Source organism: Mesoplodon bidens (genome assembly GCF_964165515.1).
Source record: "Mesoplodon bidens genome assembly, chromosome: 7".
Classification (NCBI taxonomy): domain Eukaryota; kingdom Metazoa; phylum Chordata; class Mammalia; order Artiodactyla; family Ziphiidae; genus Mesoplodon; species Mesoplodon bidens.
In genome coordinates this window covers 24,152,147-24,169,173 of record NC_138164.1, presented here as the reverse complement: position 1 = coordinate 24,169,173, position 17,027 = coordinate 24,152,147, and the positions used below count along the sequence as shown (strand labels likewise).

At 37.8% G+C, this 17,027-nt stretch overlaps 1 protein-coding gene across 3 annotated transcripts in view; it reads left to right on the top strand.

The window, feature by feature from the left end:
• CUL5 (cullin 5) overlaps positions 1-16,595 on the top strand; it is a 108,076-nt gene extending 91,481 nt beyond the window's left edge. For 2 of the 3 annotated variants that reach the window (XM_081240204.1, XM_081240206.1), the window contains 2 exons: positions 65-188; positions 4,289-8,085. In XM_081240204.1, the coding sequence (XP_081096330.1) occupies positions 65-188; positions 4,289-4,483 (319 nt within the window). In that variant the 3' untranslated portion in view covers positions 4,484-8,085. Of the gene's footprint in view, positions 1-64; positions 189-4,288; positions 8,086-16,449 lie in introns of those variants that run through there. The other variant, XM_081240205.1, reaches the window with a different exon arrangement.
• Positions 16,596-17,027: the final 432 nt, after the last annotated feature.

Sequence of the window (17,027 nt, the reverse complement as noted above, 5' to 3'; positions counted from 1 at the left end):
TTGCTATAATATGCTGTTTAAAAAGGCTTTCACTGTAAAATATTTGATTTAATGTTTTTTATAGAAAAAATGCAAAAGTTCAGAAAAGGGGTAAAATCAACTTGATTGGCCGCTTGCAGCTCACTACAGAAAGGATGAGGGAAGAAGAGAATGAAGGAATAGTTCAACTAAGAATACTGAGAACCCAGGTTTGTAATATTAAGACAGAATGTCTAAATTTTGAAAAACGGTGTTGTTTTTTAATCTTCAAATCTTTTTTTAAAATTAAAGGAATGTAGGTACTCACACTTTTTGTACAGAAGAGCTAATTTTCAATTTACTGTAATTTAAAAATTGTATTAGTAACATTCTCTTAGTTGCTCAAAGAGATGTCTATATGACTTGGTGGTCTCTGGTAGGTTCTTTTGGTTGGGTAAAAACCTTGGTTTTAGGTTATGCTTCTCTGACTGCATGCCAAAGAGAATACATGTATATCAGCAACAAGTACAATTCTAGGATTGAGTATTTAAAATTTAATTTTAACACTTCTAATTCCATTGTAATGGGAAATTAGGGACACTTTAAAAAACGTATTTTAAAACTAGGATTATACCTTCTGAACATGATAAAGAATACCTATTGCAAACTAATGTATGACTGTTTTAACTTTAGAAATAATCTTATTAAAACCAAGTTGTCCCACTTTTACTGTTTTCATTTAATATTGTTTGAAACTATTGGCCAATGCAATCAAGCATGAAACAAAAAAGAAGAAAAGATTAAAATTTTTCACTTCTTGTAGATCATATAATATGATAAAGGAACAGAGAAAAGATAAATAAAAATCAAATGCTTTTCTATTTAGCAATAAACAAATAAATAAATTTAAGAAAATAAAAGAAGAAACCATAGAATTCACAGGCATTTCTTTAAAAAACAGTGTGTTGGACCTGTATGAAGAGAGGGGCCTTCGCCTGAGAGATTCAAAAGGAGATTTGAATAAACAGAAGGATCATGTTCCTTCTTTTCTTACTAAATTTTTTAATTGAGGTATAACTTACACGCAATAGAATACATATTTCATAGTTTTCAGTGTGTTTTGCTAAATGTGTATACCTGTGTGACCATCACCTCAATTAAAATACAGAACATTTCTATCACTCCAGTAATTTCCCCATGTCTCCATTCAACCAATCTCCCCCTTCAACCCACCTGATTCCTATCACCATTGCTTTGTTTTGCCTGTTCTTGGTCTTCATATACATGGAATCAGACAGTGTACTCTTTGTATCTGGCTTCTTTTTTTTTTTTTTTTTTTTTTTTTGCAATACGCGGGCCTCTCACTGCTGTGGCCTCTCCCATTGCGGAGCACGGGCTCCGGACGCGCAGGCTCAGCGGCCATGGCTCACAGGCCCAGCCGCTCTGTGGCATGTGGGATCTTCCCGGACCGGGGCACGAACCCGTGTCCCCTGCGTCGGCAGGTCGACTCTCAACCACTGCGCCACCAGGGAAGCCCTCTGGCTTCTTGTTAACATGAAATAACATTCGTTTGTTTTCTGTTTTTTTTTGTTTTTTTTGGGGGGGCTGCTTTGGGTCTTTGTTGCTGCGTGTGGGCTTTCTCTAGTTGCGGTGAGCAGGGGCTACTCTTTGTTGCAGGGTACGGGCTTCTCATTGTGGTGGTTTCTCTTGTTGTGGAGCACAGGCTTTAGGCGCACGGGCTTCAGTAGCTGCAGCACGCGGGCTCAGTAGTTGCGGCACGTAGGTCGTAGAGCGCCCGGGCTTCAATAGTTGCGGCGCGTGGGCTCAGTAATTGTGGCTCACAGGCTCTAGAGCTCAGGCTCAGTAGTTTTGGTGCACAGGCTTAGTTGCTCCATGGCGTGTGGGATCTTCCCGGACCAGGGATCAAACCTGTGTCCCCTGCATTGGCACATGGATTCTTAACCACTGTGCCACCAGGGAAGTCCGACATACCATATTTTTTAATGATAAGGCTGAATAACTTCCCATACTAGTAACAAGTCTACTGAATTTCATACAAAAATTCAACTAAGAATATTTTTGGAATTTTAAAAATTGATTCTCAGTTTTATAAGAAAGAACAAATAGATGAGAGTAATTGAGAACCTTAAAAAATAAGGAGTTAATGGTGGTGGAACTTGCCTTGCCAAATATTAAAATATCTACAAAAATAAAATAGCATAACATACAGATTAATAGAAGAAAGTAGCTCAGAATTAAACTTCCTATATAAGTGTAGATGAACTTTGCAATAAAGGAAATGATTTCCATGGCCCATGAAAAGAGAATGTATTATTCAATAAGAGATTTTGGAAAATTTTACTTCTGGGAGGAAAAAGCATGGTATAGTCTTAGTTTATGGCTACACCAGGATAAATACAGATGGATTAGGGTTGAGATATGAAGTAGAATGGGCAGGTATAGTCATACTATAAGATGTGCAAAGAAAATGAAGTTTTTTTGTTTTGTCTAAAACTGATTCATAATTATGCTCAATCTGCTAATCCAAGCTATCCCTTTAGGTAATGCTCAGACTTTCTTATTTCTCCCTGATTCTACTCCACCCATCCCTGTTCTTTGCTGTTTTCACAGATGGCATCTGCATGTATTGAGGTTGAGAGAAATTCACTTGACTTCATAGTGACAGTGAAGGGATTGTCCTATCTGTACAGTTGTAACAGTGTTCTGGGTTTTTGGTCTTGTCAGCTCTAGAGTGCTTTATCTGTCAGCTCTAGAGTGCTTTATCTGTCACCTATGGGAATTTGACTTTCTATTGCTATCTATTGCTGATGTCTGTAGCAGATGAACTATGGTTTATTCTTTTTCTAGTTGGTAAGGACCACGTGGCCTCTTTCCTGTTCTGGCTGCCTATCCTCTGCTCTTACTGAGCTCTTGAGCCCTCTGAGCCTCTGCTACATCTTCTTTGTGGCCCTTGGCCTACATGGCACACTGTTATCATCTGCTGTTACAGGATCACCCTCTCCTGACACTGAAGGCCCTGTGGCAGGTCCATTGGCTCTAAACTCTATCTGCATCATATGGGAACTGAGAGAAATTCAGGAGTGCAAATTACTTCCATCATATTCCACTTTTCAAGTGACCTCCAACCTATTAAATGGGACCAGGGCAAGAACCCCTCTGTTTTTCTCTTAACATCTCTAACACAGCCATCTTCACCTTTACCAAAGCTAGAACAGGAGAAATTGGAATATTTACAGTTGTTCCTCTCCTACTTACTGGTTTCTGTAATGTACAAGCGCCTGTAGGGGGACAGACTTTTTCCATCTTCTTTCTTTCTCTCTGGGCCCTTAACATAAACCCCTGTGATCAAGAGTCTGGATCTGGACATACTGACATTGGGAGTAATTCACCTGACCTCCTAGTGGCAGTGTAGGAATCCTTATATCTGTACAGGGGAAGTTGAAGGTATACTTTTCTCACACTGAGTAGTGCCTGACTCCCAAGCCTATTGCCTTGTAGCCAAACTCCATTTTCAATGTTAAAAAGCAAATACTGATTCCTTTTTTTGTTTTCACATTTCTTTTATAATGAATTCTAACCTCCATTAAGGCAGATGAATGCCTTTTGTTGACTAAGCAGACACCTTGTACTGGAAAAGGCAAAAGAGAAACTATGTAGTAATTTTCTAATTTTCCTTATTAAAAGAATAATAGTAATTGAAGAAATCATCAAGGAAGCTATTGATAAAATTGGTTTAGATGAAAAGTGCTTACTCCTACAGGAAGTTAAACCATCTAATTGAGTCAATACAAACTGAAGATACTTATAACAAGTACAGTTTATTAATCTGATAAATTTATAAAGAATAGTAATTATTAATTTTTGAAACAGACAGCAACTGGCCTCTACTGCTATACAAAGAAGTAACTGTGAATACAAGGGGAAAAGTATGTGTAAGAGGTTTGTTGTATCTTAGTTGATAGTTGATTCTTAACACAATATCAGGTTATATACATATTGTGTTCACAGGTAAAATAAGCTTTTTAAATGTACATAGTGTGGATACGAAGGAATGAAAGGAAATACACCAAAACCTTACATGTGATTTTCTTTTCATCAGAGAAGTTATGGGTAATTTTGTTTTTCCTCATTTTTTAAAATCTCCATAATATGCAGATTTTATTTTTCAGAGTGAAAAAAACTGGTCTCAAGATTAATCTAGTGATTGCTAATCATTTGGATAGGTATTGGATAGAGGATAAAATACATTAAAAGTCATCTTTTGTTTTGTTTTACTTAAAATAATTTAATATTTTATTTTTTCTTTTAGGAAGCTATCATACAAATAATGAAGATGAGAAAGAAAATTAGTAATGCTCAGCTGCAGACTGAATTAGTAGAAATTTTGAAAAACATGTTCTTGCCACAAAAGAAAATGATAAAAGAGCAAATAGAATGGCTAATAGAGCACAAATACATCAGAAGAGATGAATCTGATATCAACACTTTCATATATATGGCATAATTTTGAATATCATGGACAGTATTAAGAACCAAAATTTTGGAGTGCTTGGGCAGAAAGTTCTTGCAGTTTGTGCTAGAGGAAGGTTTATTTGGACTTTGATTACATAAATATTAAAATCTCTGCCTTACCTAACAAAACAACTATATTTTGCCAATCACATTAGTTAGCATGGTGGCATTCCCTTCATGTTGCACACTCTGTTTTAACAGCATGCCGTTTTGTGGAGAAACTTGCATTCATGAAGAGCCCATTATGAACTTTTAAAAATCTGATTTATACCCACCGGAAGAAATACAGTTGGGAAGGGTGAAAGTGGGGTTCTTGTTGCTTTTTTTTTCTTTTTTTCCTCTCTCACAAAAATGTACTTGCACAAGGAAGGATCTTCAGATGTTTGTGTGCTGAAAAATGCTGTTACGTTTTGTTTTAAAAAATGCAATTAAAACTAGAAATAGCACTCTTGGTTTCTTTTGATCAAAAGAGTGAGCTGGTCTACACAACATGGGGACAGGGCAGATATAGGTGAAAAGATAAGTTTATAATAGTATCAAATTATATGTTCAAACACTGCTTCAGTATAGCAACTGGATTTTAGTGGTGACTTAAAAATGGTATTAAATTTTTCCAACTAAAAAATGTTGGCTTTCTTTAAGCAGGAGACTACTGTCTTAGTTGTTTATTGTTAAATGATGAGGAGTTTTTAAAATCTTACATGGCTAAGAGAGCTTGTTTTGAAAAAGTGAAGCTCATATTAATTATTATTTTAATTGTTTAAAAAATGTGTGGAGATAGGTTGGTCGATTGCAGAGTCAAAACAGCAAAACAAGCATATTAAGTGTTTACCAAGACACTTAATATTTATATACTTAATATTTATTATGCCATATTCAAATTTATTAAAAACAAGACAGAAATCTCCTGCTTTAATATAATACAGTTATGTAACTGACCTCTTAATCTGTAGCATAGAAATATTTTGAAATTTTAAAGTCTCATGATTAGGGATTTATAACCTCAGGTTTCTGGAAAGGAAGACATTCTGTTTTAAAAAGTAATAATTAAGTATCAGTCACCTAGGAGGAAGAGAAAAACCACAACATAGACCTGAAAAGCATAAGCAAAATTGTTGCAATCTTAATATGAGCAGTAAACTTGCCAAATATATGTACATATATATTTATATATTTTAAAAATAAACATTTAAAAAATGTTCAGAAGGCAACACTTATCTTGTTCCTTTTAGTCAATCCAAAATAGCAGCTTACTAGTTGCTGGCAACTGAATACCCAGAGTAATGGAGATTTTAGGACTTGAGGACATGAACAACTTAAAAGAGAAAAATTTGCTCCCCATTGGGAAAGAATGGCTCAACATGGATTTTATTCATTGTGGTGCACATTTCAAATTTTCTTGCGAATTATTTTATATATTTTTTGATATTAAGTAATATTTTAAATTATTTTGATGATAGTAGGAAGTGGAGTGCCAGAGTGTTGAAAGGCATACAGTATTATTACAGAGTGCTTTCAAGAGCATTTCATGGAATCTGTCCCCAATCCCAAGAGACTTTGTGAGCTGCCTACTGAAAGGAAGGACAGCAAATTTAAAACATTTAAGGTTTTGCTGGCTATAGTCAAAGGCCTATTCTGAAACTCATAAGAAATTGGAATTTTGTTTCTAATTTAAAATCTTACATTTGAGCTCTAAGGTAGCATATGTCAGTTATTAGACCAAGTATATAGTGAAGATTAAACTAAATTAGCGCTCACTGTTTACTCTAATTAGATGACTGTTAACAATGGATAACTTCAAAATTTTTAAAAACTGATAATTTGGTAATAATTGTGGTCCTTATGTTTAACAAGTAGTTTGGTATTGGCATATTTGCTTATCCGATACAGGAGCGCCAAAGGAGGAAGCAATGGAAAGAAAAATTACAGGCCATTTCTTAAAGTTTAAGATTTTTTTTTTTTTTTTTTTTTTTTTTTTTTTTTTGCGGTATGTGGGCCTCTCCCTGTTGCGGCCTCTCCCGTTGCGGAGCACAGGCTCCGGACGCGCAGGTTCAACGGCCATGGCTCACGGGCCCAGCCACTCCGCGGCATGTGGGATCTTCCCAGACTGGGGCACGAACCCGTGTCCCCTGCATCGGCAGGCGGACTCTCAACCATTGCGCCACCAGGGAAGCCCTGTTGTTGTTTTAAACCAGAATAGTTCTCAGAACTTTTTTTTGGAATTTCTAATCCTTTTTTAGTCATTTAAGAATGAGAGCCATGATGTTTTGATTTATAAAGGCAAATTTAATGCAAAAGTGGGTAACTCTAAATCCATAGCAAAGTTTTCTATTAAATTTTATAAATTTTTAAATTGATAATTATGTCCTAATTGTACTTTGGGGAATAGAACAGCAACAAATACTGTAGACTTACAGTTTTCATCATTTTGTTCATTATGTATACAAAAGTTTATCTGACTACTTTTTGGTGTTTATGAAAACCATTTAGTTGACAAGGTGCCTATACCATTGTTGAATTTTCTTTAAATATATTTTGACAACAGATTTGCTAATTAAAAAAAAAGGATCTGGTAAAGAAACTACCAGCAATTTGCTCAAGATACAGAATCACAGTTAGTATCCTTTATTACTAAGTCCCTTTTCTCTAATGTGCACTTAAAATTAGTGCTATCTGAGCAGGGATGAACTCTGACATAGTTAAGGGGGAAAATATATACATATATATGCATTTTTTTTTTTCATGAGCAGTATGGCAATAGGACACTTCAGAGGTTAAGATTTGAACATTCATTTTCTAATGTAAAGGTGGAGCCATCTTGAAAATGTTAACCTTTATTGCCATCTCATTGCCAGAGTAAGTAGATATGAAACAAAACATACAAAGTGAAAATACAGAACAACTTTAATGCTTACAATGAGTTAAATATTTAGAGTATTACTGTTCTAATGATTTAATGAGTATCTTGAAATAAATTCTGAAGTCTTCCAATTTTTACATTTATTGGAGGGGTCCCTGCATTCTGGCAAACTTTATTTAAGTCTCTTTCTCTTATTTTGTGCATAAATGTTAAAATTTCCAAAAATGAAATGTTAGCTTTCTTATTTTTACCTTTTATTAAATTTAATACAAACTATGACTGGAGTAGTTTAAAAGTATTTTGTATTATTTGCAGTAGGATGTCATTGGCCCTGCTCAAAGGGCAAATTTTAAAAATTCAATTTGGGTGAAAGTTTTGCTAGTTTTCCAGAAAGATTTGCTATCTTAAACTCAAGCTTGTTTTTTCTATTTTCATGTAAATGACTGGGATGCTATCTTATAAACTCTTCCAATGTCATGTTTGTGAAATAAACATTACAATGAGAGCTTTCCTGTCATCTACACTATATATGTTGTCTGGAGTGTTGAACAAATTTGAGTTCCTAAGTTGTAATCTATCCTCGTATATACAATTTTGAATGTGTGCCACTACATACTGAGATGATAATGCTGTACAATTTTAAATGGTAGCAGTTTCTGTATGCAGTAGGCTGAAATATTTTGATGAACTGCTTAATTTTTGGATTTTATTTTTTAAGTTGTATAATTTATTTTCTTGCAAAATAAAAATGTAATATAAAAGCTTTCACCTATCAAGAAAATGTTGATGTTCTACTGTAAAATAGTTTCTAAGAGTTTAGTTAAAATTTTTATAATAGGTATATTTATATATTTAATTGTGAAATAGTAAATCTTAGCCAGCCTTAGGAATCAGAAATATGAAAAGTAACCCACTTATTTCTTTTAAATTTCAAAATCTAGTTCAAAATGAAAGCTAACAGGAATGTAGCTTTTCCATTGATGATGGCATAGGGCTATCATGCCTGGAAGAGGTCAAAATTTTCAAACCTGAAAGTGATTAATGCATTCATTCATCCATTTAGATAGGTCATGTCATAACCAAAATTTAAATTTTATATCAGAAAAGTAAAAAATATAAAACAAATTATTTCATGTTTTGTATATTTTTGGAAGTTAGTGAATATTTAATTTCAGAGCTAGAGATAGTTGTAATAAGGTTACAAAGATGGACTGTGTCTTAGTCTTGGTGGTTGTAACAAAGTACCATAGACTGCATGACTTACAAGCCAACAGAAATTTATTTCTCATAGTTCTGCAGGCTCGGAGCCTGAGATCAGAGTGCCAGCATGGCTGGTTCTGGTGAGGAACCTCTTTCAAGTTGCAGACTGCTGACTTCTCACTGTGTCCTCACATGGCAGAAAGAGGGTTTAGAGAGCTCTGGGTCTCCTTTATAAAGGCACTAATCCCATTCACAAGGGCTCCACTCTCATGACCTAATTACCTCCCAAAGTAAGGGCCCCACCTCCCAATAACATCACATTGGGGATTAGGTTTCAACATAGGATTTTTGGAGAGAGACAGACATTCAGTCTTTAGCACTTCATAATGACCCTAAAATCAACCTTGGACTTTCTGGGATTTGGAGGTGGGGGGAAATTGACTTGGAAATGAAGGCAGAGAAAACTGTGGCCTCAGTTTAAGATTCCCCAGAACCTAGAAACAGGTTAGGCATAGAAATGGGCAGAAGCTCCTGGGCCCCTTACTTGCTCATGTCTCCCCAGGCGCTGGGAGGGGCCCTAAGAGTTTTGTATTTGTGATTTGTATTATTTTTCTCAAAGAGAATCCCCTAAATATCCAAGGTTGAATCCAGTCCTGCTAAAACTGAATGCAAAAAGAAACGTGTCTGGCACACAGAAGGCATTCACGTGTGGATTGAATGAATGAGGTGTGTGTGCCTGAGAACAGAGTAGAGTTTAATACTTTGTTTTAAATGGGAAGAGTTTATTTTCTAATTGCCTATTCTAGACTGTAAAATCAAATATGGACTTTGCATGTCACTAAACTTCTATTTTAACCAATGGATAGTCTGGAACAGGGGTCTTAGACTGTTGAGGAGTTACAGACTTTTATGAGCATCTGGTTAAAGAAAACGACATGCATATAAACATACAAACAAGTCTGTGTATAAATTTTAAGTATTCCAACACTCAAGATTAAAAATCTTTGATAGTGAGATCCCACAGTGAGTAAAGAGAGTAAGTAGCAGCCTGCTCTCTGAATTGGTAACAGCCTAATGTCACAAGTGCTGATTCAAACTTAGATCTATACTAGTTTTTGGCTGTTTTTATCTAAAGAATGACAGAAGACTTCCCTGGGTGTTATTGGGGTTTGCTATTTTCATTAATGATAAATACAGTATTTTATTATTGTGGATGTTGAAGCAGACTGATACTTAGATGTTTCTTTGACAGTGGTTGATGGTTGAAGGGTAGCAGTGGGAACCAGGAAGGCAGAGAGGAAAGAGCCAACTTTGCAACAAGCCAGGTTTGAAAATTAACACTCCTGTTAAGAGGCCACAGTTACCATACCTCTAAGAAAGGGTGGGGCTTGGGACTACCTTTACAAGGCCCTTTTCCTATGGCTGCTAAGTGTGTAATTTTCATTCCCCCTACTCTGCCTTACCTCCTCCATTCTCAGCAGATGACCTTACTTTGGGAATATAAGCAGAGAAAATAAAATAAGACTTTCAGGCATGCACTTTCATAACTTGCTTTCTCTACCTCTAAACTTTACCTCTAACAGTGTCCATTTTCATCTGCCTACCTATCTCAGAGGAAGGGCTGCCTCACTTCTTACTCGAGGCCAACTGTTTTTTTTTTATCTTTTCACTGAATTCCTTCTGCTTCCGTGTTTTGCTCCAGAATACCTACATTTCCTATATCTTCCAAACATCCTTTTATTAGTTATTTCCTCCTTAGCCTCCAACAGGGGTTCTCAAAGTTTTGGTCCACAGACCAGCAGCATTATCATCACTCGAGAACTTGTTGGAAATGCAAGTTTTTGAGCTCCACCCCAGACCTACTGATTCAGAAAGTCTTCAGGGTGGTGGGGGGTGTCTCAGCGATCTGAATTTTAATAAGCCTTCCAGGTGATGCTGATGCACTAAAGTTTGAGAACCACTGGCTTACAAACATTCAAGTATCCGCCGTTCTTAAAAAAAATGCCTTCCCCTACCTTGGTCAAGTTATGACCTTGTTTTCCTCCTTCCTCCATTTTCTGCTAAACATCTTGAAAGAATAGTCCACAGTCTGTCTCTATGTCTTCTACTTAGTACTCATTGGCTTATGTCCCCACTGGTCCTCTTGCCAAAGTCATCAGTGACCTCCTATTGCTTAATCAGAAGCTCATTTTCAATCTTCCTCTTACTTGACCCCCTTACAGCATTTGCACCTTGAACACTCCTGGTTATTGAATTTGGTTCAACTCTTGACTTCAAAGATACCATTCTTTCCTGATCCCACACTTATCTCTTAGCTTTCTCAGTCTCATTCTCTGGCTCTTCTGCCTGCACATCCCAGAATTTCATCTCCATTTCTACTCTTGCTGAGCTACATACTCTTCCTGGGTAATTTTATCTACCTCTGTGGCTTCAACCACCATCTGCATGTTGATGCTCGGGACTGTCTGCAACTGCTTGCAAGATCAACATGTATTTCCAGTTATTTCTTGAACATATCATCCATCACAGACTTGCTCCACTTAATAACTATCTCCATCTTCCAGGTTAGCAACCTCCATTTGACTGTCTATTGACCCCCTCCCCACACCACATTATTGATTCTAGTTATGTATTATCTCTAGAATCTGACCTTTGTTCACCTTTACTTCTGTGTTCACTGAATGAATAAGAACATTTCATAGTAATGCTTATACTAGGTGAAGTAGGTAGGGACTAGCTGTTGGGTTGCTTCTTAGCCTACGTTTGGAAGTAGACTAAATGTACTGAGTGATAAGTAGTGGTCAGTAAGATTATGTTTGCTTTAAATCTGTGGCATTTCTGGACCACTGGCCTAGCTCTAATTTTTCTCTTAATTGAGCTCATACCTCAATGTCTGAGGCCTAAGACAGCAGCAGATGTGAATTGGGTCATTCCGTTTAGCCTGTGGCTGAGGAGCCACTCCAAATCTAAAACATAAAAGCAGGAAAAGGACTTTCATCATTTAAAAAAATTCCCACATTTTTTTAGTGCAGTTCCTTGCTCAGTTAGGGGCCCACTACTTGTAAAATTGAATTGAAAGTCTTGGGAGCCACTGTTGAGCAGACCTCCTAAAGGTGGAGGAACATGTAACAAGCCCAAAAGTCATTCTTGGGACAAGTAGGACTTTTGTCTTACACTTACTAAGAACTTCCTAAGATATCTTCTTTTGTATCTTTTTGTTCTAAACCCCAAGATATATCATATGAAAGTTATTTTTAGGAACTCTGTTCTGTTGCGCCATCTTCCTATTGTAATCATTTTCTTGTTGAATACCTGTTGTCAAATGACAAAAATAGGACAATTTAATAATGAGTTTGATATCCTTTATTCAAGGGGAAACTTGTACTCCCCATGGACTTGGGGGAGTACAGTGCCTCACAAGCAGTGGAGTACTCTTGCTGAGGGATTTGGGGCAAGAGCGAGTTTTATAGAGCTTTAGAAGTGGCAAAGTGGAAACAGCATGATTGGCTTGGAGGTCAGGGATTTCCTTATAAGGCTAACAGGTCAATCAGGGAATAAGGAAAGAGTATTTTGCTTAAGTTAATTGTCTGAGGTTGCATATCTGACCTTACTTAGAACAAAGAAGTTATTAAAAATTCTTGGCAGTTGGGGATTGGCTGGTTTGATATACTCTATTTCTGGTCAAGTGAAGCATTTACAGGGACATGAAAATTATCTAAGTTTCAGTTTGCTGACATGGCACCCTAGGCAGGAGGAGCTTCACCCTGGGCTTGGAAAATTATTTCAACAATGGGGTACAAACATTTCTAAATGTCTGCTAAAGAAGCTCTTGACACTGTCCTTCCCAGGATTTCAAGAAAGGAGATGTTTTGTGGGGTATATAATTAGAAAACATAAGGAAATGACATGTAATTTGACTCAGGATGAGTATATTAGTTTCCTATGGCTGCCATAACAAAGTACCACAAACAAATTTATGCTCTCACAGTTCTGGAGGCTAGAAGTCTGAAATCCAGGTGTTGGCAGGGTTGGTACCTTCTGTAGGGTCTAAGGGAGAATCTATTCCATGCTTCTCTCCAAGCTTCTGGTGGTTGTTGGAATTCCTTGGTGGTTCATTTTTTGTAGGTGCATCTCTCCAGTCTCTGCCTCCTTCACATGGCCCTCTCACTGTGTGTGTCCTTTCTTGTTATAAGGACACCAGTCATTGTATTTAGTTTAGGGCCCACCCTAATTCAGTATGACCTCATCTTAAATTGATTACATCTGCAAAAACCCTATTTCCAAATAAAGTCATTCACAGGCAGGATTTGTGGGGGACACTAGTCAACCTAGTACAACGAGTTATTCCAATAGACTAACTATGATAGAAGTTACTTGTTATACAAGAATTTAATTAGAAGTGAATAACAAGTATCCTTGTATTGTGAATCTAATACATACATTTTTTCTAAAGTCTTAAGAAAATTGTTTGTTTTCCACTTTGTTCTCTACTATGAAAATATTATTCTAATGTTCCTAAAACTAACTTATACTTTTAGAAAAGCACTCTGGGGCTTATGACTGTAGTTATGGACATTTATAAAGAGGAAGAGGCCAAAAAGTTTATTTTATCAATACTGATAGTATACTTTGCAAGACATAAGACTCCACTTACACTTATTGGCTAGGTCTCTAACAAATGTAGTTAACTTAGAATCTAAGATGAGGTACATTTTGAAAGATGTAGTCTTTGTTAATGACTCTATGTCCAGACACTGTGTTATCTAATGTGATAGGAATGATAACTTGAAGCTACAAATTCAGATATGCAACAACAACAAAAAAGTTTTAAATTCTCTCTAAACTGGACTTAATTTTTTTTTATTCAAACACTTCATTTCTATCTCATGGAAGAAATTTTAATCTAGTCAGTTTCACCTAAACTCAGTCAAATTCAGTTATCTTTTCATAAATTTTAAGTTAAAAGTTTGTCACTTTCAGGATTGTTCCCTTCACTCCTTCTATCCTGGGTATCATATCCTCCTGGTCTGCCTCATATCCAGCATGGTAACGCCTCTATGACTTGTATGGTGAGGCCCAGTTTCCCAACAGTGGAGCCTTTTGAGGATCACCAGCTCCAGTTCAGCTAACTTCTGTACTCTTCACAGCTATAACAGGAAAATCACCCATTTAGCTGTATGGGGGGCTCTTTGGGTCATGGGGACTTTCTGTGAGGCTGCCTTAGGCTCCTCATATCCAAGCACCCTAAGCAATCTTCCATTTAACCTCGAGTGCTCATGTGGGCTACCTTTTCAGACAATCTGGTTTGAATCAGGGAACTGAGATCTACTCTCCGTCATACCACTGAATTTATCCTGTGTGTGTTTGTGTGTAGAGGGGATGATTCTAATGTCATGTTCCCCTGTGGCTGGGCTGCAGGAGGAGACAGAGATCAGGGACACTCCTCAGAGGCTGATCCTCTGGCTTCCTCTCCAGCTCTAGCCTTTCTCCCCTGAGTTCTACTTAACTAGTATTGGGTAGGGGTAGGAAAAATGGATTTCAAATATTTGTTGTCTTCTACCTGAACTGTGACTTTAGAATTCTGGAATAAAAAGTTTAGTGTCCTGTTGTCTGTTTGCTTTGGTTCTGCTTCCCCTCAGGGTGGTTATGGCTTCACATCCAGGGTGTGAATGGGGATTATCACAGATGTATAAAGAAGTGGAGGTGGAGGGTGCAGCATGACACAGCTCACAGCATAATCTGATTCTCTGCTACCTTTTTATAATTCTTGCTCCATCTACTTTGGTGAGTCCTCTTCCTCCACCTAAATGCAGGTGTTCCCCAAGTTTCTTTCTCTGTAGACTCTTTGGGTAATTTCATCTATTTAATACCGTCAACAGTTACCTCTTTGCCCTAACTCCCAATTCTATGCTTTAATCCTGAATGGGTTCCTAATTAAATTTTTTGGATAAATGTAAATAAAGATCAGAATTCGATTTTATTTATTTAGGAGTCTAAGTGTAAGCCACTCAAGTGCTAGAATTATTCTTGTTGCAGTTAATTTCCCTATTTTCTTAAAAAAAACTTTTCAAATTCCTAGATTCTTAAATGAAATTATTAACTACACTTTGGCCTTCTTATTTTTCTGAATTTTAGTTTGAAGGGAAGCTATCTGCTGTAGCTCAGGAGTAAATTTGCTCTCCTTCTCTCCCAACTGCCCCTAAGTCTCTTTGAACTTCTCTAGAAGTCATCCTGTCCAACATAGTGGCAATATTTCCTGATAGTGCTTTTGACAGCAGAATTGTCCAAAGCTAACCCCTGTGCTTCTCAGGCAAGTCTCTCCTAAGGCAAAACTAGTGTAGAGGTTAAGAGCCTAGTTCTGGCAACCAGACAGCCTGGGTTCAAATTGTAGCTCTGGCACTAATTACTTGCTCTGTGACCTTGGACAATTTATGGAATCTAAGTTTCCTCATCTATAAAATATGAGTAACAAAGCTCCCTAATTCATTGGGGTTTTGTGAGGATTAAAAGAATTAAACAGTGAAACGCCCCATACTAAGAACTATGTAAGGAGCTATTATTATAACTAGTCATCTTTTGCTGTTTGTTCACCTAGTGTAGTTATTAGCCTTGGCCTCTGTTTATTAGGCCAGACTAGCTGTTTAATTTTCTGTTATTTCTTTAAAATTCAACTTTTTCAGATAAAGATCTGATATATCTTGTACATTTCACACACATGCACAAACACACACACACAAACACAATTTCAGCGCTGGTACACATTGTAATGATTTCCTTTCACAACCATTAAAGCAGTAGGTATGGAAAGGTTTGTGCTTGGCCTACAGTAGGGTCAGCAAGAGAGAAAGCTTGAGTGACGTTCAAAGGAAGTAGGCAGGACTTGGTGACCTATTGATTATAGAGGATCTGGTAGGTGAAGGTATTACACACCACTCTAAGGGACCAACCTAGGGTGATTGGGAAAGTAAAGATAGGGGTGCTGTATTTATCTATTGCTATGTAAAAATGACCCCAAAACATAGTGGCTTAAAACAACAATAGCCATTTATTTTCTCTCGTTTCTGTGGATCACGAATTCAGACAGGGCACAGGAAGGGATGGCTGGTCTCTGCTCCATGATGGCTGGGGTCTCAGCTGGAAGGTTGAAGGCTGGGACTGGAAATCATCAGAGAGCTTTTTTTAATCCATATTTCTGGCTAGACCTAGCCTGGGAGGTCACATACCTCACTTCTGTGATACTCCATGGTCAGGGCAGTCAGTATTCCCTCCCCGGATTCAAGGGGAGGGAACACCGACCCCCACCTCTGCTTGGAGGAGTGAGCATGAGTAATACTGTTTGTTTGTTTGTTTTGTTTTGTGGTACGCGGGCCTCTCACAGTTGTGGCCTCTCCCGTTGCGGAACACAGGCTTCGGACGTGCAGGCTCAGCGGCCATGGCCCATGGGCCCAGCTGCTCCGTGGCATGTGGGATCTTCCCAGACCGGGGCACGAACCCGTGTCTCCTGCATCGGCAGGCGGACTCCCAACCACTGCGCCACCAGGGAAGCCGGCATGAGTTATATTGAAAGAAGAGCTTGTAGGGTAGGCTAATTGTTCGATTAGGCCACCCAAGATGGCTGTTCTCTTGCTCTCTGTACATCCCTCAACCAGACCCTGCTTCACCTATACCCTACTCACCTGACTGACCTTCTCTCTTAATCATAGAGCCTGATCAGTAAATGCCTACATACTTGCCCTGGCCCCAGCTAGTAAGTGTTGTAATCTTTAAATCAGAACAGCTCCACAAAGATGGTTTATCAAAGGGGCAGTGAGGGTTGTGGTCCTCTGCTGGTTTCCCTGGTAACTGATGAGGCAACCTGATATCAATTCCCCCGTAACAATTCCCTCTTCTTCCGATAGGGAAGACTGTTGCCACTGCCAGCCTGCCATCTGCTGCCAATAATGGTGTGTCTCTCCAGGACCCTTTTGCTTTGGGTGTAAGTAAGATCCCCTATCCAATAAACCATTGATGTCTCTGTTGCTAACTCTGGATTCTTTCCATCTTGAAGCTGGGCAATTACAAGCTTTGAAGTCCTGCTGGGGTGCAGCCCAACGCTAACTTTTGGTGTGGCCAACTTTGAAAAATACAATCCCCCACTTGTTACAAAACATAATTAAGGGTGGGGATTTTACTTTAGGCAAAACCTGGGTTTGGCTTGGAGTAAGTAGGGTTAAAGTGCTCACTTTGTATGTTGTCACTCCCATCTTCTGTATAAAGTAAGTACAGGGAATTCCCTGGTGGTCCAGTGGTTAGGACTCTGCACTTTCACTGCTGTGGGCCTGGGTTCAATATCTGTTGGGGAACAAAATCCCACAAGCCACTTGGGCAAAAAAAAAAAGCCAAAACAACAACAAGCAAAAGTAAAGAAATAGAAAAAATTAAAAAATAAATATAAACGAAAACAATGTTACAAAGTCACAAAAATTTGCTGTCTCCA